Source organism: Eptesicus fuscus, chromosome 8 (assembly GCF_027574615.1).
Source record: "Eptesicus fuscus isolate TK198812 chromosome 8, DD_ASM_mEF_20220401, whole genome shotgun sequence".
Taxonomy (NCBI): Eukaryota; Metazoa; Chordata; class Mammalia; order Chiroptera; family Vespertilionidae; genus Eptesicus; species Eptesicus fuscus.
In genome coordinates, this window is record NC_072480.1 from 90134583 (window position 1) to 90161509 (window position 26927).

General features: G+C 35.6%; 1 protein-coding gene across 1 annotated transcript in view; it reads right to left on the reverse strand.

The window, feature by feature from the left end:
• Positions 1-26927, reverse strand: part of SGCZ (sarcoglycan zeta) — a 196889-nt gene that overhangs the window by 17098 nt on the left and 152864 nt on the right. Inside the window, exon 5 of the mRNA XM_054720323.1 lies at positions 3927-3999. Coding sequence (XP_054576298.1) covers positions 3927-3999 — 73 coding nt within the window. The remainder of the gene's footprint in view (positions 1-3926; positions 4000-26927) is intronic.

Genomic DNA, 26927 nt, shown 5'->3' on the forward strand with positions numbered 1-26927 from the left:
TATAATAAATGTTTTGGGATATTCCTTTCTAAAGCCTCTTATTTTTGACAAAAGCAAAATCAAAGGCAATATGTCTACTTACTCCCAAAATTACCATTTTAATTACCTGCCCAACCATCCCACCTTGTTACTTAAAATTAGGTGTCAACTAGGAGTGCTTCTATTGCCCTGAAAGGAAAATTGTCAGCAAAACTTGTAAAAATCTCAGACACTCTAATTTTAATCTTCAGTACACACATAAATAATTGAATAAACCCATCACTACTTTGCTTTATTTATGTTTCAGTTGTGGAATTTAGATCAGTATCACTCATCTTGGGGGTTGCCAATCTGCTTTTAGCAGCAGCAGATAAGCATAGCTTAAGTCAATCTTTAAATCACTGATGAATAATTAAAAACTAGGTACACTATATACTAATTTAATTTCATCCACATTTCCCCTTGTGTATTTTGAGACACACCAGCAAGGTAATTAAAATACCAGTTGGTTCTTATTCCTCTTTGGGCAATATACTTTTCCTAACCACAAAGCATAAAATGGGTACATAATTACTAAAATGTTAGAAGTAAAAAATGTTTCTTTTAGAACTTAGTACTTTAAATTTTTTTATTGAATGAATCATCAAACTCTGATATTTGTATTAAAACAGTTCAAAAGCAACTGAAATCAGTGTTTGTTAAATGTGCCTTAGCACTAGGACAACAAATGCTGACACATTCCTTATATTCATGCATTAAGTAATCCTCAATATTCAGTTTTGCTAAATTTCAGTAATTCAAGTGAACAAATACTTATCAGACACTATAATATGTGAGATACAGTGCTGGATGCTACAGAACTAAAGATAATAAGCAGCTCTAGTTGGTTTGGCTCAGTGGATAGTGTCGGCCTGTGGACTGAAGGGTCCCAGGTTCGATTCCAGTCAAGGGCATGTACCTTGGTTGTGGACACATCCCCAGTAGGGGTTGTGCAGGAGGCAGCTGATCAATGTTTCTCTCTCATCGATGTTTCTAACTTTTTATCCTTCTCCCTTCCTGTCTGTAAAAATCAATAAAATATATTTAAATAAAATAAAGATAATAAGCAAAGAAGATACAGATCTGTTCTAATGGAGCTGGCAACCTTGTTAGGTGGAGAGGGATAACATTAATAATTACACAAAAATGTTAAATTCCTGAGAAAAGAGTCATAAATCAAGACTATAACACACTATGAGATACTATTTATACATATTCTTCAATCCTTCTAAATCCTTGGGGTTTTGGCCTATCGTAAATAATTATTGTGGTTATCTTATAAACAAACTAGAGGCCTGATGCACAAAATTCATGTAAGGGTAAGCCCTCGCCACCTCGGCTGCTGCTTAGGCCCTCGCAGCCCCAGCTTCCTCTAAAAGGTCGTCCGGACGCTTTCCGCAGTTTGGCCGATTGGTCGATTTACATATTACACTTTTATTATTGTAGATACCTTGATCACAGTAAGAAGGCACCTTCTGTTATTGTTAAGTAGCTTTTTTCAATCTGAGTTACTCTACTAGGGAGAAACTGAGTTCTTCAGGAAATTTTATAATAGAACTATAAGGTCTGCAAATTTTACACTTTTAAAAGCATGTCTATTTTGGCATTAACATTTTTCTACTTTATTTTTCTATTTTCACTTGAGCAGTTATCCCCACTCATCAAAATGGGAAGGGCTAAAACTGATATTTATGAAATAAACATTTTTTCTTACTATTTTCACAGCGTTTTCAAGACAAAGACTCTCAGGTAGATACTTTGATTTAGCTTTAAATATGATTGTATTATTTGATTTATTTTTGAAATATCAATATTGTCCTTTTCAAATTAATTAATTGAGTTGACAGTGGTTACTAGGTTCATATAGATTTCAAGTGTACATTTCTATGATACATGGTCTGTATATTACATTGTATGCCCACCACCCAAAGTCAAATCTTCTTCCCTCACCTTATATTTGATCCCCATTAAACTTTATGAAACCCTCCATCTTCCCTCTAAAAACCACCACAATTTTATCTGTATCTATGAGTTTCAGCTTTATATCTCACACTAGAGGCCTGGTGCATGAATTTGTGCACCCAGTGAGGTCCCTCGGCCTGGCCTGTGGGATCAGGCTGAAACCTGCCCTCTGACATCCCCTGAGGGGTCCTGTATTGTGAGAGAGCACAGGCCAGGCCGAGGGACCCCACCGGTGCATGATCTGGGCCAGGGAGGGATGTGGGAGGTTGGCCAGTCGGGGAGGGACCGTGGGAGGGCTCCAGGGCATGTCCGACCTGTCTTGCTCAGTCCCAATTGGCTGGACTCCAGCAGCAAGCTAACTACTGGTTGGAGTGTCTGCCCCCTGGTGGTCAGTGCACAACATAGTGAGTGGTTGAGCAGCCTTAGCATATCATTAGCATATCATGCTTTGATTGGTTGAACAGTAGACCAGACAACTTAGCATATTAAGCTTTTATTATATAGGATATCAGTAAAATCATATGGTTCTTAGCTTTTCTGACTTACTTATTTCGCTTAGCGTGATATTCTCAAGGTCCATCTATATTGTCCCAAATGGCAGTATTTCATGTTGATATTTTATAAAAATACCTCAGCAAATGCATTTTAGGATGTAATTTACTCATCCAATATTAATTATGTAAAGTATTTTTTTAAACAACACATAGTATTGTATTAGTATAAGGGGTGTAATATGTATATATTATATGTATACTAGAGGCCCGGTGCATGAAAATTCATGCACTGGAGGGGGATCCCTCAGCCCAGCCTGCCCCCTCTCACAGTCCGGGAGCCCTCAGGGGCAGGATGTGACCTGGCGATCAGGGGAAGGCGATGCCCCATCACACCTCTGCTGCTGCCACTGCCAGCAGTGAAAGCCTCAGCTGGCCCTGGTTACCTGAGCCTCGGGCGGCCCTGGGCGGCTGGGCAGCTGCCATCCGAGGCTTGCCTGTGCCACGGGCCCACCCTGGGCAGGTGGGGGGCTGAGGGCAGGTCCGGCCGCACCATGCGCCTGCCACCCCCACCCCCAGCAGGGCTGAAAGGACTGGGGGAGTCTGGCGGGGCTGAGGGGACTGGGTGCCACCATCTTGTGGCTGTGGGCACTGCCATCTTTGTGATGATGTGATGGTCAATTTGCATATTCCCTCTTTATTAGATAGGATAGTGTAAAATGATCACCACAATAAATTACATAAAATATATTTTATTCCTAAAGCTTAACTCACTTATTGAATTGAGAACATCCATGGATCCATTTCTGTTTTTTACTATTTTAACTTTAATAAACAGTTGCCATGATTACTCCAGGGAGAATTTCCTATAATACTGTCATCTCACAATCTTCTTGGTAGAGAGAGCTTTTACATGTAACTGTGCTTTTTAAAAACAGGAAGCAGCTTATTCCACTGGAAATATCAGATTGATGAGTCCATCATAGGACAATTAAGTTCTGCCTTTCCCTAATTATTATCTGTATTTGTTTTTGTTATTTCCTTTACATAACACTCCCTGACCTTTAATAGCTTTCTCCTAATCTCTGCTTCCCTAATCTTTAAGCCTATGTACCATAGTTTATTTCATCGTCTAGCACAGATTTTCCAGCAAGCCTATTATTCTTTGTGCTCCTCCTAACTATGCTAAAACTGCCTTTTCCTTTATTTTTTCACACTCCTAATATATATATATATTCATTGTATATTTATTTGGAAACAATATCCAGATGGTTATTTTTAGAACAAAAGACATATTTTCTTATCCTTCATCCAATACTTGACTATTTACCATGTAGCAGTAAATGTCAATTCTTCATACAGGTATGTAGGATATTTTCTGTTTTAGTTCTTTATATATCGAGGATGATCAACAGTGGTGAAAACAATGATACAGTTGTAAGAGCCAGGACTTACCTGAGGTCTTGGGAAGGTTCTGCTCTGATGTGAGGTGTCTCGACTGAATGCCCAAATACTGCTCCTTCAGTGCCTAAGGGCAACATGAATCCCATATCAATACAAGCAAGTGGACAGATACACTGTTTTTAAGTTCTATTTTTATGGATCGAATATGCTTCCACACATGGGACAACAGGAAACAGGAATACAGAAATTAAGAGAAAACTGGAAAAAGAGTTCAAGGTAGCATAGGGCTGGAGGACAAAGCTAAATGTGCCTGTATTGACCGCTTTTAAGATGATCTTATTTATTGAAGTTCAGACTGAGTTAGAATTATTACCCTTTTACCAAAGAACAAAGACCCATCTTCTTCCCCTCTTTTATTTCCCAGGTAAGTGAATTTGAGGGAAGAATAAGTCATAATGAAACCAAAATGTGGGGTTTGAGTCCGAGTTCGTTGTTTTGCGAAATCGAATGAAGTCGAGGGATTCCAGGAACAGACTAGTGACCAGAGCTTCCTTTCTATGTTATAGTCAGGAGTATTTTAACATCCAAACTAATTAAAGTCTATTAGTCCATGTGTTGAGGTCCACATGGCCATAAGCCACCTGTGCACAGGAATGTGCTCCCCCACCAGAATTCATTGAGCATAAGCATGTCCTTTAATTTAGGGGGTGGAGACAGCCATGCTAGCTCCTCATTGGTCTTTTCAAAGAATTTTGCCTTAGCAACATCCTTGGGATTGCCTTACTACCTGTGATTGGTTATCTGCAAGTTGTCTGTCTTAGCAACATTCATACATTCATGCCTCTCAGTGCACCCTTCCTTCCCCACCCAGTTGGGGTGCCTTAGTATCTCTGCCTCCTTGGGTTCCCAGTTTCACTTCCTCCTCCCCTGGTCCCACTCCTATCTATCTAAGTTTCTTTTGTCTCAACAATATACAGTTCTGTCTTTTTACAAACAGCAGAGCGTGGATGAAAACGGGAAGAGCTCCAGTATAGTATATTATTAAATATTTAAAGGCATAGATCGGACTTATTGGGCCTTGAGCATTTCTCCCACGTAGTGCTCCCACCTTTGATGAGAGTGATCATCAAACTGCAAAGAACTGGCACCTTCCTTTGACCTCGCTGGAAGCAAGGCTCCATCTAAGACCATGAATTGCTTGAATTCGTTTTATTAGAGTTGACTTCTTATGGGGTCATAGTTATCTGAAGAGGTCTTGCACTCTAACAATTGAAGCTTTCATTTATTGACTCCATTTGATTTTCCGGGTTCTCAGAGCTTTTCCATAATTCAACTGAGCTAAATAGAATGGTTTTCCTTTTCAAAAATTAAATGCAGAACACATTTTTAAAAGAAAATGAGGGGGAAAAAACCCTCTTCTTTTCTTTTGTAACTTCACATAAATGTTTTATATCATTTCTTGCAGAATAAAGGTTATCTTCTTTTGGTTTAATATTCTTCAAATATCTTTGTGTAAGAATGCTATGCCTCCTCCATCAACAGCATCAACACTAGCTTAATAATACAATGCCATTGAAAAATGCAAATTTTAAACTTACTAAATGAAGCTGCTTCTGCTTATTGTGAAGAACAATATAAATGTATTGATTCAATAACCGAAGAAGAAGCTGCCACTAGGAAATTACAGCTAATTTTTAGATGCCTTGAATATAAATGGTTATATAAGGAAATATACTAAAATCACCGGATGACTCCTCCACATGGAACAGCAATGCAGACCTTGATCTTAAATCACAAAAGGAGAGGAAAGTGTTTTCAGAGACTACACTATGGTTTCATCTATATTATGGTTCTAAGGGTAAATGTATAAGGGTCTGCTGTAGTAGATTTCTAAGATTATAGGTTTTCATTTATGAGCTAAAAATCTATTGGCATTTTTGAATTCTTACTGGCTTTCAGTGTGCTTTTCCCCCAAAAAAGAGGTTCTATAGGGTGTACACTATTATATGGGCAACTATTACAAAAATGATTTCTTTAAGGAATTTGTTCTTTTGATATATTGTAAGATATTTATTTCTGTGAGAAAAAAATTCTTAGAGATGGGTCTTTGAAAATAAAGTGAAAATTTTAGATAAAATTTTAATTTTGTGATTGTGGTGGGGGGTGGCATTTGAAACAACATTCCAAGATATAAATTTGCATATCTCAAGGGGAGGCTCCTTTGGCATTTAAAAAATAAAATATAACTTCCAAAAGGACGCATGTATAAAGTTCAAATGTTATAAACTTCCAAGATGAGATAGCAGAAATATACCTAACGAACAGTAGCCATGTTGCTTTTCAAATACAGAATGACACATGTAGTAATTTAGTACAGAATATATCCATGAAAGGGAGAGCAGAATGCTATCAAAAGTGTAACTTACCAAGGAGGATAAAAACTGATAGAGCTCTCAATTCCAAGTATCAATATAGAACATTATTAATGATTTAAAAAATAATTCTTGAGGAAATAAATGTATAATCATACCACATACAGGGCTAAATTGAAAAGTGAATAAAATGAAAAATAATTAGCTAAGTTCAGGCCTCCAGATAATGAGAAAATTACTCTCATCTTTTTCGTTTTTGTCCCAGAAGGAGCCAAAGGGACCCAAATTAATAAGCAGCAATGATAATTTTAGGAAATCAGTGAAGGAGATAAAAGCCATCTGAGCCAGGCACACAACAAACTCAAAAGTAAAAAGATACATATCCCACAGATTGGGAAATGTCTGACTATTAATAGGACACAGACTTAGCAATGAAAAATATAGGCCACCCAATTAAATTTTAATTTTAGGTAAAATTTAAATCATTTTTAGAATAAATACCCAATCTTTGAAGAGAATATACTTATCCTGAAATAATTTGTTGCTTATATGAAATTAAAAATTAACTCAGTCATTAGTCAACATTCATTTGGTACAAAGAGTACAGATCTGACTTATTCTCACTTTAGAAAAAGAAAGTATGTGCGATGAATCTCACATTGTAAGCTATAGAAACCATGGAAAACAAAGGAAGAGAGAAAGAAAGGACAAAAAGAAAAGAGTATAGACATTTACTATTATGTATTTAAACTTATTGACTAATTAAACATTAGATGATAAAGAATATTTCAGATACCTTACAGTGAAATTGATGTTATGAGACTTAGGGAAAACATAGACTGTTAACTGTTGTAATAATCAGGAAAAAAACGAGCCCAGCAAACTTCAGGGTCAAAAAGTCCTGGATCTCATTCATATGATAATTTTTGGTTTCAAAATAAAAGAATAAGGATGGCATAGAATGTTTTGCTAGAAGGAAGAAAGAGTATATACAGAATGTGCTTCTACTTTATATTTAAAGACAGTTTAAGGCATAAGCTAGGATGTTACAAGTGCTCAACATAAAATATCACTCCACAAAAAATGAAAACAATTTATTAAAATTAAATGTACACATCCTTCCTTATGTGGCTATATATACTGTAAACGCTATCCTCTAAGCTACTCATTATGAACCTGTTGGCATCCATACATCCTCAGGGAAGTCATTTGCCTCAAAACAGGCAGCATAAGAAATGGAAATAAAAAAAACATTTGATATTCCCAGGTTCTTCCTTAACTTTACAGTAACTGAAAAGAAGAAAGTTCTGTGAAATGCAGCATCTCTCCAGCCATCAGCTTCATGAATTCTACTGCAGTATATTTCAGACACAATTTTATGATATTGGCCTTGTGTGGGAGACTTAGGATCAGTAATACACATAGAAGCCAAGCGAGGATACCACTATGCTTTTAAATATTAGTTTTACATAAATCATCTCATTTTTTTCTCACAGAACTTTTTAACATAAGTAGATAATACATTGTGTACAGCTGAATAATGAGAAAGATCTTGTCAGAGAAATAAAATGCCTCATTGACGAGGCTAGAATCCCTGCCTTCAGGTTTTCATATGTGTACACTGTTCACTTTGACATAAGTAGACATAGAAAGCAACCCGAGCTTCTTCATTCCTCCCTAAGTGACCTTGAGAAGTTATTTAATATCTCCAAACCTCCATTTCCTCAGACAAAAATTAAAATAGTAATGCCAACCTACAGTTTAATTAGATTTTTCTTAAGTAGGATGTAAATGTACCCTGGTTCATTGTAAGGATTCAGTATTTCTTATTTCCCCCCTTTTATAAAAGTCAGCCACAGAAGATCTACACATTGTGTGTGCAGAGGTAATGGCCCAACGTGGGTCACTCTATTCCCAAAATGTCATAGCCTCATGCTGAATTTTGAAATCTGAAATTAAGACACTGTAAAGAGATTCTTAAATGTCAAATAGAAAATGCATTTTATTAAACAAAATGCTATTCAGTAAATTGAGGAATTCCCCGATGCAGCTGCTCAGGCGTTAGATAAGATCAGTCAATGCTCAAATAAGCTCTGAGCACTCAGTGAGCCTTTTTCTAAATAAAATGCTGTATTTGGCACAATCTCACTTCTAATCGAGCTCTATCCTAATGTTGAAAATATTGAGAAAATATGCTCTGACTTTTCTGTGTGTTAGGCTGATTTGTTCTCTGTGTAGATATAATAGAAATGCATCATATCAATAACTGAAGTAGGTGAAACAATCCTGAACTCTACCAAGGTTTTACTTTCCTTTTAAAACTAAAAGCAAGAGTTAAGGGAAGGGTTGAACAGGACACCATTCCTTGAACTATTTATCTTTTCAATGTGAAATCTTGATTGAATTGGTAAAAATTCCAACATAGCAATTAGCTCTAAGAACTTAAGGGGAGAAATTTGAGTAATTATTAGTCACACTACCTCCCAAATCCAATCTATAAGATTGTTAGAAGACTTTAAATAATCAAAATTCAATTAACCTTAGATAGCATTTTAAATTCCCACCCTGGGATAGGGCTGAGTCCAGAGCAAATACATCTAGATCGAAGGAGCAAAAAAAAAAAAAAAATTCTATTTATTCATTCTCTTCAAGTTTGATCCTGTGTTATTGAATGCATACAAATTCTTTGGTACATTAAATTGAAAGTCGCTTAATAAATTATAAATCTTTTTTATTATTCTTTTTGATATCAGGGGCCTTTTTCACTCTGTAGTTGTATTTCCTAGCATTTTATCTGGCATAATATAGACATTCATTAATATGTCTATCTGATGTTACTGAATAAGTGACTGTTTTCATTGTGTGGAAGTCAGATGAAGAACATAGTGGTAGAATACTGCCTAGGAAGGGAGCGTCTTCAGCCTTCACTAGGGCCTCATATATGCTGTCACAAAGGGCTTGAAAGGGGAGGTGAAGGCCTGGCACAGGATGCTTGCTGTTCTGGAGTGCTAGAGTGAAGAAGAAAAAAGAGACAAGCCAAGAAGGCAGGGCACTAAAGAAACCAAGAAAGACTGGGGTGTCTTCCCCTTTGGAAAAGAAAGCTAGAGAGGAGTAGAATTGACCCTGCCAGCATAGTTCAGTGGTTGAACCTTGACCTATGAACCAGGAGGTTACAGTTCAATTCCTGGTCAGGGCACATGCCGGGGTTACTGGCTGGATCCCCACAAGGGGGCATGCAGGAGGTAGCCGAGCAATAATTCTCTCTCTTCATTGATGTTTCTCTCTCTCCCTTTTCTTCCCTCTCTGAAATCAGCAAAATAAAATCCTATATAATAAAAGGCTAATATGCAAATCGACCAAAGGAACTACAGAATGACAGGTCGCTATGATGTGCACTGACCACCAGGGGGCAGACACTTGATGCAATAGCTGCCCCCTGGTGGTCAGTGCACTCCCACAGGGGGAGCGCCACTCAGCCAGAAGCCGGGCTCATGGCTGGTGAGAGCAGCAGTGGTGGCAGGAGTGCTAAGATGTCCGATTGATGGCTTAGGCCTGCTCCCCGAGAGAAGCGGACCTAAGCCATCAGTGGGACATCCCCCAAGGGCTCCTGGACAGCAAGAGGGCACAGGCCAGGCTGAGGGAGCCCCCCCGAATGTACAAATTTCATGCACCGGGCCTCTAGTATATTACAAAAGAGAAATATCTAAATTCTATTTTTAAGCTTTGTGTTTTGATATTTGCCAAATGAGAACCCCTCCTGACTTCAGGTTTTCAATAAAATCTACCATGATCAATTACATTTTTGAGGTGTTTTTGTTTGTTTGAAGTGGGGCAAAGAAGGGATTAAGCTTTACATACAGATCAATACAGAACAGAAAAGACAACAGGAGAGGAATCCAAGCCCAGGAGGCTAAGGGGGTTAAGAGAACATGAGCCTTTATGTCCACTGCTCTCTGGCCATGACAATGGAGTCTTAGGCAGCATTTTAAATTCCTGCACTAGAGAACAGATTAGGTTCAAGGGTAAATTCATCTAGTTCTCAAGGGCCAGACGGATTCCTATTTATTCCTTATTTTCAAATTTGAATCTTTGCTACTGAGTATTTCAAATTCTTTGGAAGGTTTCACACTCTGTTTTCTTTTTCCTTAATTTAAAATCTCTTTTGCCCTAAATTTAAATTGGTAAAGTCAAAGATTGGACAGGGAACACTTTCATTCTATTCCCGGATCTGCTTCTAGTTTATTCTTTGATCTTTGACAAGTATTTAAAGCCCTCTGGATGTTATTTGTAAAATTAAGCTCTGAATAATGTGATCTCTAAGGTACTTCAATTTCTAACTCACAGTTACATGATTTTTTTCAACATGTCAAAGCATGTATACTATAACTCTCTCAATTCTCCTTAAATACAAGTGGAAATGAGATTTCCCTTACATATCTATAGAAAATTATTTGGGGGAAGGAATGGAGTAATCATATTGGCAAAAGTAAATTATTAACTGTCATTTCTTTTACTCCATTAAAATGAGTTCCTCTGAATTCTGAAAGCATCATTATCTTTTAAAAGAAAAGAAGTCTTCTCCTTGTGTTATTTTAATAATCTAAATGGTCTTCTGGCTTCCAGCTAACTTTGCAAAATACAACCTACACATTGCTAGATTGAGCCTCATCTGGACAAAAAGCTATAATTATACCTGGATCCTGCTTTTGCTCAGTATTCAAGACTTCTGCAATCTGACCCCATCCATCTACTTAGATTCCTTTTCCTTTTCTCATCTATGAACTCTCTTTACTAGGTTTGCCACCTGCTAAAGTAACAGTAATCCATTCATTTTCTGAGCATATTTAGGCTTTACTACCTGTAACACTCATTTGGAACCTATCATATCTGTTCTGAAATTTACAGTTAAAATTATGTGTTACTCCCCAAAAAGGAAAAAAAAAAATCAAAGTCATAGCCCTTGTATTCCACTGAATTCTTGTGAACAACATGGTGTCTTACATAGGTGAGATAATTAATAAATATTGATAAGGGTCAATATTTTAAGGCCCTTGTCTTTGAAAGCTGTTTTCTCTTGTTTCTGATCCTTGTTTGAGTAATGATACATTCACATCCCAACACACTCAATTCAGAAACTGGAGAAGTATACTGAGATGCTCTTTCTTATTCAAATTCCTTATTGGTTTACCTCTTTCCACAAATTCAATATCACTTTTATTTTCTTTTAATTATTCCTACATATCAATGCCACATAATGTTCCAAAACACAAACCTGACTGTGTAATTCTCACTAGAAATACTTCAAGTATCCAATTGTCTATAGAAGTTAAGTACAAATTCCTTGGTAGGACTTACCCCTTAGCAGCTATATGCATGTTATACTTCAGTGACAATACAACTCTTACAGATTTTGAAATGTTTAAGGGGTTGTCTTGAGTATTACTTCTTCCATGCATACGCCTCACCCCTCCTCCCTTTGGATGGTAATCTCTACTCTTTCTTCAGGATCAGATTCTAGATTATTTCCTCTGTGAAACATACTATGTGCCCTTACTGCCCTTCCTCCCTCAGTCCAGCTTCTCCAGCTCCTTGAAAATTACTGGTACAGCATTTATCACAATCTGACATGAGAAAGCTTTGCTATATGCTTTAAACACATATTTGGTAAATATGAGTTCCTTGAACTCGAGGATTTTGTCTTAATCAATGTTGTACATTTAGTGCTATTTCTTGATTCTGATACAAAGCTGAGGATCAGTAAATAAAAGAAAGAATGGGAGTGAAAAATTAATACAAGAAGAATAATTTAAAATTATTATATTTTATAATTTATATGCCAAACATGTTGTTTCAGTTTCCTAAGATATTTCTTTGTTTCATACTTTAACACAAATCAACTTATAAATATCCTGGGGGGATAATGTGAATTTATTGAAACTGTTATTATAAGCCTATCCAATGTTAATATTTCTAGCAAAATGTGAAAAACAATGTTGTTAAATTGTTCTCTTTGATGGAAAACAAAAACCCACCATATTGTTTATTTGAGACTGGAGAATAAGCTGCCAAGATTTCCAAAAAGAAAATATTTCAAAATCTGCTTTTACTTTTCAGTCAACATTTTTCATGATTATAAAAGCATCCCTAGGAATTTACCCTCAGATGATGCCAATTCGTGTTGTCTCGCCCATTTGTGAAGGTTTCAGAAGATTAAAAGAGATAATGGGAAAGATACTTGGTGATCATATTGAAAATGCATTAGGAAAAAATCTATTTTCTCCAGTGATGAAGTATATTTCAAAAGTAAATCATTTGTAACTAATAAAGAAAATAAGTCTTAAATTGATCAGTATTAGAAATGAAGCATAGTCCCTTCTTGCTTATATTTTTTTAAGTTTCAGGTAGCTTGGATTTTACTAACATTTATCTCTCTAATTTTTAGGGTAAAAAACTCTTCATTTGTTAACAATTTATTTTCACTTATATTTATTTACTAAAAAACATGAAAAAATTAACAATAGCATCAATAATGATCACCTTTTAGAAAAGTAGGAATGAAAGTGAATTTCTTCCCACCAATACATATCATCTACAACAAAACCTACAACATCCTCAAAGTATTGGTGATGTGTTAAAACATTTCACTTAAGAACAGCAACAGTACAAAGGTTCTGTATGGTTTACCTTGTGACTAGAATTACTACTTCAATTCAACTCTCAACTATAGTTGTTGTCTTACTATGTGGTAGTAAGGGAAAGAAAAATGTAGAGATATGAAAAAAAAAAATTTATTAGGGAAGTAGTAACAAAATCCTCATGCTTTCCATTTTTATATGGTTTTCTTCATAGAGAACCTAAAAGAACTTACAGATAATTTAATAAAATTAGTAAGAGAATTGCTTTGACTTAAATTTAATAAAAGTTATGTGTCCTTTCTAGATTGATTTATTAATTTTAATTAAAGACATTAAAGAAATTTTAAATATAATGGGAGTATAATGTGATCATAAATAAGATATAACCTAAAATTGTTAATTTTCTGAAAATTTAGATTAATGCAATCCCAGGTAATCAATAATATTTTCATTGAAACTGACAAACAGATTCTAAATCTATAGAGAAGAGTACTGGACCAAGAATAATAAGGCAATTTTGAATCCTTTCAAAATTCCAAGTGGGCAGATTTCCCCTACCAGATAACAAAACTTATAAAATCCTAGTGTGGCTGTGAACTAGAGTTAGTGAAATAGACCAATAGAGTAAAAGAAGGCCCCAGAAACAGACCAACAGTTTTATATCCTGGATTTATGACAGTCACTACTGAATATAAATGGCAAACAATAAATGATGGGAAAAATCAAATTTTATTTACCACTATACAAATATCAATTTCAGATGGCTTAAAACTGTGATGGGTAAAATTATAAATATGTGAAAGACAATATAGAAGAATACCTTGTTGACTTCAAATTAGAGGAGTTCTCATATAGTAAAAAAATGACAAATTTTATATACAGAAATCAAGAATTTTTGCTCAACAAAGGATAACATAAGTTAAAAGGCAAAACTTTGACCTTGGAGAAGATATTTGTAACACATAAAACTTACAAAGACTGATTTTCTAATATACAAAGAACTCTTAAAAGCAATAAGAAAAAGATAAACAAAACAAAAAATAATTAAGAACTTTAAGAGACACCTCACAAAAGGACTATGAGTAGCCAATAACCACCTAAAAAAACACCTCAATTTATTAGTAATCAAAATAAAGCAAATTAAAACTCATAATGTGGTAATAAGTTAAACACTCTGGTTTTACAGAGACTTTAATATCAAAACCATATTTCTTACGAAAAGGTAAGAATAAATTCTTAAGATAAATATACAAAGCTTTGAGAAAACAATTGATACATTTGACTATTAATATAACATTTTTCTTAACAATAAAAGGCACCATTAGCAAGGTTAAAATCCAAAACCAAGTATGTACACATAGTCTACAGCAAATATAACTGACAAACAAATACCACCAATAAAATATAAGAAACTCCTGAAAATCAATAAGAAAACCACAAACAACTCATTTTTTAAAAGGACCAAAAATGTGAATAGGCAATTCACAGAAAAAGAGACTTGGATAGCCAATATGATAATTAAAAACAGACAAGACAAACAAAAAACACAAGAGCTCTGCATCACTACAAATTCTGGCATTACAAATAAACAAAACAAAAAACAAAACAAAAACAACAACATTTAATTTCATTCTAATCTTTTCTAGAGTCCAGGATGTTAGAAAAGTCAACCTGTCATGCTGGTTTGTATCACCTTCATGGCTGAGATAAAGTGATGTTCACCATCTTTCACTTTAGGTGCCATTAGTGGGAGTTTTGAAAGCTACTTCAATTTTAAAGTAGTGTGAAATGTATAAAAAGGTCATTTTTCATCGAACAAAAATAACATTTTTAGAAGTAGTCAACAGTTTAAGATAGCTGTATTAAAATGACATGTATGTTTTACCAAATTTCCATCTTATTTCAAAATATAAATATTTTGTTTTTTCACTGTTGTCAAGGTGACTAAAATCCTACATAAATAAGAAAATAGAATTCAGGCTCAAAATTTGAAATTTAAAGTTTCCTATTTAAATTATTGTGCAGAAATATTTACTTCTTCAGTTCACTACACAAGTATCAGAAAATCTATAGTTTTTCTATTAGAGTAACAGAGAGGACTCATGATATCATAGAAAAATTGAGTTCCAGGTCAACTTTTTGTCTTACTAGCAATGTGGCAATGAATAAGTCATTTAGATATTTGAAATCTTAATTTTCTTATATGTAAAATTAAAATCTATGAGTTCTCTTCTCCTCATAGGACTGTGTAAGATTTTTTTAAGAGATTACTATCTATACCTATCATATCTATCATATCTATCTATCTATCTATCTATCATCATCATCGTCTATCTACATATATCTACATACTATACACTACACTATAATGTGTACTTCATGATTGTTTAGCATTACTGATATGTGTAAAGTCAATTTAAAGACTTAGTGATCTGTGGTGGTTCAGCAACATGGGAATTTTCATTTACTTCTTATGAGAGGGCAAAATAATAAATTTTTTCTGGGGTCCTTATACTTTGTACAAATAATTCAATTTCAAGGAAATTATCCTAACGGGGTTAATATTTATGTGCACAAAAAGTTAGTAACTACAAAGAAGTTGATGAAAGCTCTGTTTAGGTTTATTAGATATAAACCAAATGTCCCATAATAGAGAATTAATAAACTATTGTGGTTTAACAATATTTTTAGCCATATAAATATTACCAGACACTTCTAAATGGCATAAATTAAAAATTAATATTAATATATGCATAAATATCTATGTTGTTAAAGAGTCTCATAAAATATTAGCTCATCAAAATGCCATTTGGCAGCCTTCTTTGCAATTATAGTCACCTTTATTTTTCTCTCCCCTTGTTTTTAGTCTCTTTTTTTTTTCTCCTTCATCCCTATTAGAAACCCAAAGTTATTGCTTGAAACATTATCTTATCTTAAAATTTTCTATTTTAACACATAAAAGAGCTTTTACTAAAAAATGAGCCAGGTACCTGAACAAAGCATACACAATTCTTCTTCAAATGTTGCAGTATCTCAAAGAGATGTCATCTTAAATAAAATATTTTATTATCTACTTTAGAGATAAAGTGACTTTTTAAGTTAATCTTATCTAAAGATAAAATCAGATTGTCTTGAGAGGTTATGAGATTTCGGTTACCAAGAGTTGAAAGAGAGAATGACTGACGATATTACAAAGATAAAATAAAGATGATGCAAACGTGGTTGAAAAGTAGAGTAATTAACATTGAAGATAGTTTTAAAGGTGAGATTCCATGATAACTATTTTACCTGTTAAAAATAGTGAGGAAAAGTAGGCTTACAGTTTTAATACAAATAAATACAATAATTCACAAATAATAATACAAGAATAAACTGTTTCATGTACTCACAACTGTAAACCTCCTTTTGCTCATCCCTGAACAGTAAAGGAGTGATGAGTAAATAGATTGGTTACTGAAAGCTTATTCTGATCCATTTGTTTTAAGAACCAAACCACCAGGATAATTATCAACAATAACCAAATAATAATTCACTTGATTCTCAATTATAAATTTTAAAAAGGCCATGCAGTGAAACGTAAGTTATTTGCAAAGTTCATATGGGCTTTGTATTGGTATATGGGGAAAGTAGTGATGTTAAAGGCTTGCAGGTTAAATAAGAAACTGATCCTACAAATGAGTATTGTAGCTGATATTGAAGTATTGACACCATTTATCTACCTATCTAATAAAGAGGTAATATGCAAATTGACCATCATTCCAACACACAAGATGGCCACCCTCACGTGGACACAAGATGGCTGCCACAAGATGGCTGGCATGGGAGGGCAGTTGTGGGCAAACAGGCCAGCAGGGGAGGGAAGTTGGGAGGGACCAGGCCTGCAAGGGAGAACAGTTGGGGGCAATCAGGCCTGCAGGGGAGGGCAGTTAGGGGTGACCGGGCTGGCAGAGGAGGGCAGATGGGGACAACCAGGCCTGCAGGGGAGGACAGTAGGGGGGGGACCCAGGCCTGCAGGGGAGGGCAGTTGTGGGGGCAACCAGGCCAGCAGGGGAGGGCAGTTAGGGGCAATCGGGCCGGCAGGTGAGCAGCTAGCCATCAATCAGGCTGGCAGGGGAGTGGTTAGGGGGTGATCAGGTTGGCAGGCAGAAACGGTTAGGGGCAATCAGGCAGGCAGGCAGGTGAGCAGTTTGGAGCCAGCAGTCCTGAATTGTGAGAGGAATGTCTGACTGCCCACTGGGATCAGGCCTAAACGGGCAGTCAGACATCCCTCTAGGGGTCCCAGATTGGAGAGGGTGTAGGCTGGGCTGAGGGACACACACCCCCGTGCATGAATTTCGTGCACTGGGCCTCTAGTATGTATATAAAAGGCTAAAATGCTAAGTGTCCATGCAACTGTCTGACTGGTCACTATGACACACTCTGACCACCAGGGACATATGCTCAACGCAGGAGCTGCTGTGACGTGCACTGATCATTTACAAATAAATGGCACTGCAGACCTGGAGCCAACAAAGCAACATTTGGCTTCCCACAATTGGGACACAGGCCCCACCACAACCCCAGAGTGACACCCCACCAAATCGCAGCCAACACTGCCAAGAACCCATGGTGCAAAATGCAGCCCACAGCCCAGCCCAGCCCAGAAGTGGTTCACCGTGGGTGCCAGGTAATGACGTCATATAGCAATGCCCAGTTTCTTCTCCCTAGCGACTAGCCTCCTTGGAGTTCCTTCAGCCCAGGAACATGACTTGCTTCATAGCCAGGTGCAAACATTTTACACTTTAACCAAATGTCTATGAAGCATTTCATGTGCCTCATCTCATTTGATCCTCACAGAAGTCCTGGAGTAGGTAGATAAGAGACTTGGTAGAATCCTATTTTCTTCTCATTAGCAGGAAAATGGAGATTTAGAAAGTTTAGAAATGACCTGACTGAAAAGAAGTAATAAATGGTGGAACTTGAAAATGATTTCAGGTTTTCTCACTGCGCAGAATATAGTCAAACACTGCGGCAGTTAAATATTTTACCCTTTGTTCTCCCTGCATGATCTATAATAATAATCTGCTTCGTGTTGATATTTACTGCTGTGTTGCTGACAATTACCTGAAAGAGAAGGTGGGGTGCTTCACTGGGCTGGAAAAAGTTTAGCTAAATCAGAAAGCAGGTCTAATAAAGCAAGTTTATTCTATATCTATAAGAGGCTAAGTTGACTTGCGCATGCGCAATACATACAAAGCCCTCGCTGGTGCCAATCGCATGCCTGTGTTTCAATTTGTCATTGTTGATCATGCATTTGGTTGATACTTCTATTATAGAGAAAGGGCAAATAATGATATTAAAATATTTCTTCTAATTAATTTCCTTTCAATGTGCACAAATCTGTGCACTGGGCCTCTAGTATTACAATAACATTATCCTTAACCATCTTTCTTTCCATGTCACAGGATTCATAGCTCATGTCCAGAGCCATAATCAAAATGAATATATTTTCTTTTCTTAATAAAATGGGAAAATTTCCTTGGCTCATATCTGGTTTCAGGCACAGATGTGGACACCTCAGACTCATATGCACAACATTCCATTTCAAGCACATGCTGAGCCTCTCTCTGCTTCTCAGAGCCCCAGAAAGCATGCTCAGCACAAGCAGCACCCAAGAATCACCGCTGAAATGCCTTGCCAGGGAGTTAGCACCCCTGAGAAAACCTTCAACCAATGAGGCAGCGAACTAATGAATACATGCACCAGCCTCATGCCTTTCAGTTGGACAATTATGAGAGGTAGTTGGGAAATTCTCTTTTTGCGTTGGCCACATTTTGAAAAGAAAAATACTTGGCCCTAATTTCAAGTCATTTGTATAGTCTTCTCTCACACATAATATGACTGATTCTTAGATTAACCTTGTGAGGAGGTCAGAAACTAACCAAGGAAGAGAGATAGCACTATTCCTTCTACTCCCCCTTCCTCCTAGAGATAATGATAATCATGGCTGGCATTTTTTGAACAGTTACACTAATTCAGTCATGTATTAAGCACTGAAAAATCATTTCAAAAAGCATAATTTTCACTATAAAACTGAGACCAATTTAAAAAATAATGTCCCCATTTTACAGTTGATGAAATGAAAGCACACAGGGCATCGCTAGCTTGTCCAAAAGTATTTAGCATTTAGATGACCCAGAGTTAGAAAAAAGTATAAACTAATTATGCTCTTAGTACAAATGTGCTTATGTCTAGTTTTGTGTGCTTTTTCTCACTGCCAATTCTGAATTCAAGAAATTAGGAAACCTTTGTTTACTTTTCCAATCTTCCAGGAACTCTCAATTTAGCGAGTAAAAATGTTTGATGAAATTAATCAATCATACTTAATGTGGTAGCAGAATGATTCTCTTCCTATCCTGGCCCCACCCCAAAAGGCAGGACAATGGATTCTCCTAGGAAAGAGCACAGCCCAGCAGACACTTGATTTTAGCCCAGTGAGAACCTTTTCAGACTTCTAACCTCCAGAACTGAGGATAATACATTTTTGTTGTCTCTGAGCCACTAAGATTGTGGTAATTACTATCATAGCAGCAATAGAAATTAATGCAATTAATTAGTAATTGGAAAATGTAGGCAACCCATTCAAACTTGCAAATATCTTTTCCCTTTCTTCTTTCTTATCTCTCTTCTCCCCTCTCTACCTTTATAGTGAAACTAGAGGCCTGATGCACGAAATTCTTGCAAGGGGCTCGGCCCTCACAGCCATGGAGGTTTGCCTCAGCCCTTGCAGCCCCGGAAAGGAAAGGTTGATCAGCTGTCTGGCCTAATTAGCATATTATGCTTTTATTATTATAGATTAAAGATTGTCCTGGTTATAACTTATATCAAGGGTAGGGAACATCCAGCCCTTGGACCATAGAAGGCCTGCAAAATCAGTTGGTCTGGTTCATAAGGTGAGTTAATTAAATGTCTGACCAAATATGGCAGGCTAATTTTTAAGTTGATAATACTGTATGGCCTGCGAATGATGTTATCAATATTCAAATGGCCCTTGGCAGAAAAAAGGTTCCCCACCCCTGATTTATATGAACACAGAATTTATCCACTTATGTAAAGCACACACAGAAAACTCCACAGTGAAATTAGAAATAAAATTCATTTTGACATACTTTAGACAATCCTTTTGAAGATAAAGGTCAGCCTGATGAATGAATACACAGTGGATTTAAAACTAAAATTTGTTCTTCCTCAAATTTCAATAGGCCTTTAAAATTACAGACCAAGATTATATTACTGTTTCTCCAAAGTGATTATAACATCAATTATTCATCTCAATCTTTTCCCTTGACATCGTTAGGCATATCTTAAGCTTTCAATTTACATAGCTACATGAAGACAGAGAGGTTATTCCGGGAGCTCTCTGTGATTTAGTGGAGAAAGTCAGAAAGATAGCATTTAAGTATGCTCGTTCCTCTTCACCTCGAACTTTTTCCAGACTACTAAATAAATCTGCTTGAAATAATGACCTCGCTACTAAATAAATCAGATCCCAGGAGCTCTACTTCTTGTTATAGAAATTCTTATTCGGGATCTGAATGTATTACAGACACATGCATGTATCGACGCAGATAAAGCAGAAATGAGACTTGGTTATTCAGAGCTGACATTCTGTGCAAATCACTTAACCTTGAGACTCAGTTTGCAAAATGGCCTGCTATTCAGAGCTGGCATTCTGTGCAAATCACTTAACCTTGAGACTCAGTTTGCAAAATGAAGACAATAATACACATCACCTTAAGTAGTGAGGAGTAAACAAATTAATGTAAATGACTGGTTTGTCAATAGCAAAAGTTATGCCTATATGTTATTAATGTTCTTATTTTGATAGTTGTGATGCTTTACTTTATTGCTCTAAAATTTAATATATAATACATTTTTCTACATTTAATTTTTGTTTTAATTTCCCTTCTTGTGACCTTATATCATTTTTCACTTCAATACCTCTAAAAGATCTACATTGGATTGAATACTATTCAGTATTACATAAAATGTTCCATATTATATTGTATATTATTATGTGTATATGCGAGATAAATGATAAATAAAAAATTAAATTTAGAAGGCTTTACAATAAGTGCTACAAGAGGAAGAATGTTGTTTTATTAAAACATAACATTAAAGTCTTTATAATGGTTATAATAACAATAATTATTTCCTACATTTATTGACCACTTACTATGTGTCAGATATCAGGCTTTTACATGATTCAGTTCAAATTAATTAAATGATATTTCTTATATCCTTGTTTTATAGATGAGGAACTGGTGACTTTGAAGCCTACCAATTAAGTTGCCCATAATTACTCTTCTGGAAAGCAGAAGAGTCGCAACGCCAGAGGCAGTGCTTACAATCACTACTACCCTTTGAAGCCCTTCAGTAATTAGTGCCTACCAGGCGTCCTCAAACTAAGGCCCGCGGGCCACAAGTGGGTGTTTTTGCCGTTTTGTTTTTGTACTTCAAAATAAGATATGTGCAGTGTGCTTAGGAATTTGTTCATAGTTTTTTTTAAACTATAGTCTGGCCCTCCAACGGTCTGAGGGACAGTGAACTGGCCCCCTGTTTAAAAAGTTTGAGGACCCCTGGGCCCTAGTCTGTTCCTCTCCAAACTCTACTCCTTTCCCATCTGACCCTTCAAAACAGCTAGACTGTGCCCTGGCCAGTGATCGTCAGTGGTGAGAGCATTGGCTGTGTATTGAAGGGCTGCAGGATCAATTCTTGGTCAAGGGCACATACCTGAGTTGCAGGTTCCATCCCCTTCCCCTGTAGGGGCAAGTGGGGGAAGCAAACAATAAATGGGTCTCTCTCACATCCATGTTTCTTTCTCTCACTTCTCTCTTCCCCTCCCTCTCTCCCTGCCACTCTCTCTAAAAATCAATGGAAAAATATCCTTGGGTGAGGAAATAACAACAACAACAAAACAATAAAAACACACAGCTAGATTGTCATGAAACTAAATATATTTATATTTGTATTTATATTCAGTGACAGGTTATCATGGTCCAGAACTTATTTTGTTGAATAAATCTCTTATAGCTAGTTTTAGTGGGCCAAAATTTAAAACTTTTTCTTAGCATCTTTCATCGTAACAGTGACAAAATATAATTGTTAATTAGTCATTACTTTACAAATTGGGGATTAAATCTATAATAATGAAAAAGTATTGATATATATATGTGTGTATATATATATATATATATACCATTTATTTATTTATTTAGCTTATAACTTCATTTTGTACATTTTTCTATTATTTTTCAACAATTTTGATGGACACTTTTGTTATTTAAAGAATGCCACTTTTCATCATGACCTCTGAAATGTGCAACTATTTATGTAACTTTGAAGTAATAATTAGTACTTTTCCTTGATTGAATTTTTATTTGATTCACGAGCAATATAAAAGTAATTAGACTCTATATGTTCTGTGGCAAGTTCATGACTTTTGATGGCTTATATATTTATTCTATCACAAAACCCATATAAGTAATGCTAAATATTATTTATAAGAAAACAACGTAAAGAATCCTTAATCTTGGAATAGATTGGCCAGAACCTCAGAAGATCTGAGCATCTTAGTTTTTTCAAAATATTTGCTTGAAAAATATCTCTTTTCTCCATTGCACTATTCGTATTCAAATAATATTGGAATCTGTAGCCACTATCATAAGGCTTAAAAGAAGAAATAAAATCATCTCTATTTGCATATGACATGATTATTTACATAAGAAATCTCCTAAATCTGCACAATTTTCTATAAATACTGAGTTCAATAAAGTCATATGATACAAGAATATAAGATCAATACATGAAAAAGATCAATCAAATGTTATATGTTAACAATGAACATACAGAAAATAAAAGAAAAACAACTATACTAATTATAAGTACTTGGAAGGAAGTGAAAAGTTATCAAAATATGTACAGAATGTGTATGCTGAAAGTGACAAAAATTTTCATGAAATAATTTAAAACCTAAAAAAAATTAAGAGACATAACATTTTCATAACTGGAAGACTCAATTATAGAAAAGATGTCAATTATCCTAAAATTAAGTGTAGGTTTAATGCAATTTCTATCAAAATCCAATCAAGAATTTAAACATAGAAATATACATTATGAAATTTATATGTAAAAGCAAAGGCTCTAGAAGAGAAACACCAATATTAAAAATGAATAAGTTTAAAGGATTCTCTTTACCCAATATTACGGCCTACTTTATAGCTACATTAATTAAGATATTATGATATTGTCTGACAGTCACCCCAAACAATGTAAAAGAATAGAGACTTTAGAAAGAAACACAAATATGTATAATTGATTTTTTTTACCAAGGTATAACAGGAATTCAGTCAAAAAAGGGAATGAATGCATTGGAGCAATAAAATATTTATAGGCAACACACACACACACACACAGAAAAGAAAATTAACCTAAATTTACATCTTATTCAAAAATTAATTCAAATGCATCATAGATTTCAATGTACAATGCAAAATTATAAAACTTTTAAAGAGAAATTAAATAAAATATTTGATATGTAGGGCTTTGCATAGTATTCTTAGATTTGATAACAACAGCATGATCCACAAAATTAAGAACAAATGGTACCTCATTAAAATTTAAAAATTTGGGGTTAGAAGGGATTAATGGCGGGGAGGAAAGAAGGGGGCATATGTAATAGTTTCAACAATAAAGATTAAAATAATTTAAAAATTTGCTCCATTAGAGACCCTGTTAAGAGGATAAAAAGACAAGCTACAGAGATGGATTCCATATTTGCAAACCATATATCCAACAAAGGACTAGTTTCTGGAATATATAAAGAACTCTCAAAACAATAGTAAATAAAAAAAATACATACATTCCAATTGGAAAATGTATAGATATTTTGCTGAAGTAGGTGTATGGATAAAAAAATAGACCCATGAAAGGATGATGTTCAACATCATTAGGCATCAGGGAAGTGCAAATTAACATATAATGAGCCCTGGCCAGTTTGGCTCGGTGGATAGAGCTCAGCCTGCGGACGGAAGGGTCCCAGGTTCAATTCTAGTCAAGGGCACATGCCCAGTTTGCGGGCTTGATTCCCAGTTGGGGGGGGGGGGGGAGGGTGTGTGTGCAGGAGGTAGCCAATCAATGATTCTCTCTCATCATTGATGTTTCTATCTCTCTCTCCCTCTTCTTTCCTCTCTGAAATCAATAAAAATATATTTAAAAAATGCATAATGAAATATAACTTCACAGCAATCACTACACTGATACACAGATTTTAGATAAAAACATAGTTACAACACCAAAGCAGGAGAGGATCCAGAGAAACTGAATAACTCACACATTACTAGAAAAATTGTAAAATGTCACACTCACTCTATAAAGCAGTTTGGCAGTTTCTTATGAAACAAAACATATATCTGCCATATCACCCAGTAATTGAACTGTTTGGACATTTATCCCAGATAAGTGAAACTTATGTAACACAAAAATTTGTGCACAGATTTTCATAGTAACTTTATTCATAATACCCCAAAATGTAAACAACCCAGATGCTGTTCAGTGGGTGAATAATTAAATAAACTGTGGTATATTCACACTGTGGAATACTACTCAGTAATAAAAAAGAAGAAACTATTGATTGACATATATATATATTTTTTTAAGTGAATCTCCAAGGAATTACACTGAGTGAAAAAAACAATCTCAGAGGGTCACCAGTAAGTGGTTCTCTAAATAACATTCTTAACAGACAAAAGATTAAAGTGAGAGAGGGTGTGATTTCAAAAGGGCAAGAAGGGAAACCTGTGGTGATGAAAGTGTTCTGTATCTTGACTGTATCATTGTCAATATCCTGTTTATGACATTGTTTTGCAAGCTGTTATCCTGTGGGGAACTGGCTAAATGCTGCATGCAACCTTTCTGTGTTTGCTCAATCCCGCACATGTAACCCGTGTTACCAACCTGATCCACCTCCACTGCCCTCTCTGATGCCCTCTTCACTTGAGCCTTGTCCCTGCCATGCTTCTTTCCCAGGCTCAAGTTCCACTCCCCTATCTTTTCACCTTCCACTTACTTGCTCTTGCTTCCACTGGTCTGTCTTTGCTCTTAACTGACTGTCTTTCAAAGGCAGGAAGAAAGGGAGGGAGGGAGGGAGGGAGGGAGGGAGGGAGGAAGGGGAAAAGCTGTTATCTGTTCATCTGCAATGAGCTTCTACATCTGTATTATAGGCCTTTGTCCCATACATGGAGATGTAAATACTCAAGCCTGGTTTCTACCCTCAATACAACACAGCACAATTATCTGTTTTTAACTTAGTTTCACACAAACTGTTATCTATCCAGCTCTGAAATATTGTCTCAATCTCCAAATTCACCTCAGCCATTAATCTTCTGGATTTGCAGTTTGCTTGCTATTTCCTGGGTATTTCAATGTCAGAATTCCTCTATTGATTTTGACTTGACTCCTTTCATTCAGCACTAGACATTCTGAGTTGCCTAAAAGTAATTTTCTACTTTAACTTTAACTCTCCAAAACTCAGTTCTTGACGTCAACCATTTAGAGTTGCAAAGGGATGGAAAAATGAGTTGACTGATCTACCTAGAGAGTATACATTGAGATAAATTTTTTAAATGTGCCATAATAAATCTTTTTATCCTGATACTGGCAGTAAGATTTCAGTTTGATGAAGATAACAATAGGGAGTGAAGATATTTTCTTGATTTCTTTTTTATTTAAATGTATTGGGGTGACACTGGTTAATAGGATCATGTAAGTTTCAATGTACATTTCTATGGTACATGGTCTGTATATTGCATTGTGTACCCACCACCCAAAGTCATATCATCTTCAATCACTATGTATTTGGCTCCTTTTACATTTCTTGTATGACCTGATAGCAATGGCTTTCAAAAAACAGATATGTCAAAATTAACTGTGTAGGCATCTCCTGCAATGGGTAAAATAAGATAAGGGAGATTGCTGTGGATTGAAGAAGAGCATACATTTTGAAGGCTGATACTGTTTAAACGGTAATATATTAAAACGATGCTTTTTTTCTTTCTTTCCCTTCAAAGTCATGATCAGGTTTCTATATTATTAAATCACTTCCTGTGGCAGAAGTGGTTCTTTTTCTCATTTAATCTATTCTTCCTTTATTAATAGAAGTTCCCATCCCAAGTTTTAGCAAAGGACATAACCTCCAGTTAGAGCTAGCCCTTCCAGCTACACATAAGCGCACGACTACATTTTGGCCAATAAGTGACAGCATCAAGCTGATCATGAGGGGCAACCATCTGATGGAAAGGGTTGCAGGCATGGAAGTTTTAAGGAACCTATTATCACTAGATGTCTTAGTATCTGCCAATGTTTGAACTCTGATAGGAGAGAAAAATAAAATGTATACTGTTTGAGCTCCTGTATTTTGGGACAATAACTAGTATTACTTATCCATATTTTATCCTCTGTTGACATTTTTTCAAGCGCCCTTCTACTATCTCTAAATATCTAGTAAAATGTATAGTTTTCCATTTCTAATATTGAATATACAATTTCCATGCCATGTATTTTCAACTCTCTTATTTTCTTTCTTCATCTGTTGCAATGTGTTTTAATCTACCTTAAAAACATCAAACAAATCAGGAGAACATTAATGGTATTTAAAAATTATGATATGGTGGTTGTTATTAAATGGCAAATTTGTGCTAGGGTTCTTCCTAAATGATTTTCAATATATCTTTTACCTCCACCAAAATCCTATGTGGTGTTTCCTCTAAATATTCCCTTAAAGAAGAAAAACAGAGGCTTAGAGAGATTCAATGATTGGTACAGTGCAGAAGACAGACAAATGACCCCCTCTCCAGAGATGTTCACTCCCTAAATCCTGCAGCCTGTGAATATGCTACATGACAAAAGGGGTTCACAGATGTAATGGTGGTTATCAACCTATTAACCTTAAAATAGGAGGATCCTTCTGGATTATGCAGGCATCTGGACAATGTAATAGGCAATGTAAT